This window comes from Ursus maritimus, unplaced genomic scaffold (genome assembly GCF_017311325.1).
Source record: "Ursus maritimus isolate PB19 unplaced genomic scaffold, ASM1731132v1 scaffold_28, whole genome shotgun sequence".
In the NCBI taxonomy this organism is placed as follows: Eukaryota; Metazoa; Chordata; class Mammalia; order Carnivora; family Ursidae; genus Ursus; species Ursus maritimus.
Genome location: NW_024425341.1, coordinates 26,850,690 through 26,853,338, shown reverse-complemented (window position 1 = coordinate 26,853,338; position 2,649 = coordinate 26,850,690). Strand labels below are relative to the sequence as shown.

Below are 2,649 nucleotides of genomic sequence, written 5' to 3'. Positions count from 1 at the left end.
GTGGAACATAAGGAATAGCATGGAGGATGTTAGGAGAAGAAATCGGAGGGGGAGATGAACCATGAAAGACTCTGGATTCCAGGAAACAAACTGAGGGTTTCAGAGGGGAGGGGGGGTGGGGGGATGGGTTAGCCTGGTGATGGGTATTAAGGAGGGCACGTGTTGCAATGAGCACTGGGTATTAGATGCAAACAATGAATCATGGAACACTACATCAGAAACTAATGAAGTGTTGTATGGTGACTAACATAACATAATAAAAAAAATAATAAAATAAAATAAAATAAAACAAAATAAAATAAAATGAAACAAAAATGTTGAGAGCCTTTCAGAGGCAAGGAATATGACTGTCCTTAGAGGGAACATCACCCCTACATCTGGACTGTTCCTAGATCCATTTACAAGATCCATTACCAACAACCTCATTTTAGATGGTGAATGAAGGATGTTTTACAACATCATTGTAACCCTAAAGTATTGTGTATAAGATGTAATAATACTAGTATATTGGCATAATCTTCAATGAATTTGTTGAGTGGAAAGACTTCATCATCTCCATCAATTTCTCACCTTTGACAATCCAAACTCTGCTCCAGAAAATTCTAATGACATTTTCTGACCTATGTGAAGTTATTGATCACATTTAGGGGTTATATTTTTTAATAATAGGTGAAGATTTGTCTAAGTTAAATGATAATCTAATCACTATGGGGATAAATTTATCTCGATTTCCATAGCTCTATGCTGAATGCACTATTCCTTGACATACAGATATACTAAATATCATCCATATCATACATTCTTTCCTACTGTTGTTTGGCTCCCTAAACAGAGTCATACTTGCTATCTTCATTGTGACCATGGCCAACTTGACCTCCATGAGTGGATTCCTCCTCATGGGGTTTTCTGATAACCGTGAGCTTCAGATTTTACATGCATTGCTGTTTTTGGTGACATACCTGTTGGCCTTGACAGGCAACCTCCTCATTATCACCGTAACCAGCTTGGACCATCGCCTCCAGTCCCCCATGTATTACTTCTTGAAGCACCTCTCTCTTCTGGACCTCTGCTTCATCTCTGTCACAGTTCCCCAGTCCATTGCAAATTCACTTATGAACAATGGTTACATTTCCCATGGCCAGTGCATTCTTCAGGTGTTTTTCTTCATAGCTCTGGCCTCATCGGAAGTGGCCATCCTCACAGTGATGTCTTATGATCGGTATGTCGCCGTCTGTCAGCCCCTGCAGTATGAGACCATTATGAACTCCTTTGCTTGCAGGCAGGCAGTGACAGCTGTGTGGCTTGCTGGGGGCCTCTCTGGGCTCATGCATACGGCTGTGAACTTCTCCATACCTCTCTGTGGGGAGAGAGTCATTCACCAATTCTTCTGTGATATTCCTCAGATGCTGAAACTAACTTGTTCTCATGAATTCATCAATGAGATTGTAATGGCTGCCTTCACAACCTCAGCAGCATTCATCTGCTTGGTCTCCATCGTGCTCTCTTACGTTCACATCTTCTCTACTGTGCTGAGGATCCCATCAGCTGAGGGCCAGACCAAAGTCTTCGCCACCTGCCTACCACACCTGTTTGTAGTCACCTTCTTCCTCTCCACTGCAGGCTTTGAGTTTCTGCGCCCCCCTTCTGACTCCCAATCAGCTATGGACCTCATGTTCTCCATATTCTATACGGTGATACCACCAACACTCAACCCAGCCATCTACAGTTTACGGAATGAAGCCATGAAGGCAGCTCTGCGGAAGGTGCTGTCAAAAGGAGAATTTGCCCAGAGAAAGGTGTATTTAAAAGCCATTTTAAAATTTTAAAGAACCATACAAATAAAAGTTACTGTCATTACATTTCAGATTGTGAGAGAGTAGGTCTGATTTCCTCCCAGAACTACCTTCCAACCTTTCTATTCTTCTCAAAATCTGATTCATCAAAATTTAAGATATTATGCTTCTAGGGAGAGTGGCCTTCCTTCCTCCAATTAAGGTGTTATTTTAAGGCATCTTTTAAGATGTGTGTGTGTGTGTGTGTGAGAGAGAGAGAGAGAGAGAGAGAGAGAGAGAGAGAGAGAGAGAAGCCGATGAGTTTGGGGTTTGGCCAGCATAATTTAAAGTGATTTTTAACAAATAGTTTCCAGACTGTGGTCAGGCAGACTGAATGTGTTTACAAGAGCACATTCCTGGCATACACGTGTGCTTTCCAGTGGGCCTCCAAGTTTCTTACTTATATTAAATAGCCCATTAATTTTCCTTCCTATGAAGCATTATAATAGCTTTTCCTACACAGTCTCTAATAAATGTTGTATTATACACGTTTTTCTTTTAACTCCATTAGATAACTCCTCTAGTTATACCATATTATCCCCATTCAATCAATTAGGACACTAAATTTAGGAAAGATTAGTTTCTTGAGACTTCTAAAATAAAAAGTAGTAAAGCTGTGATTGAAACTAATATTAGTCTGACTCAAAACTCGTTTGTTTGCCTCTACTTGTTACAACTGCTTTGCTTCCCAGTGTGTAATTTGTATAATCTGTAAACATAAGCGTATATTACTATGATTCTCTGAGAGAGCCATCAGGCATCTGCTTCTCCCTTACTATAGATGTTTGTACTAATGCATCTCATCTTCTGATACGGA

General features: G+C 40.5%; 1 protein-coding gene across 1 annotated transcript; it reads left to right on the top strand.

Annotated features, from left to right (window-relative positions):
- The first annotated feature begins 860 nt into the window (after positions 1-860).
- Positions 861-1,826, top strand: LOC103679369 (olfactory receptor 14J1). The gene has a single exon (XM_008708888.2). It carries the CDS (start codon positions 861-863, stop codon positions 1,824-1,826), a length of 966 nt encoding a protein of 321 aa, XP_008707110.2.
- The last annotated feature ends 823 nt before the right edge of the window (positions 1,827-2,649 follow it).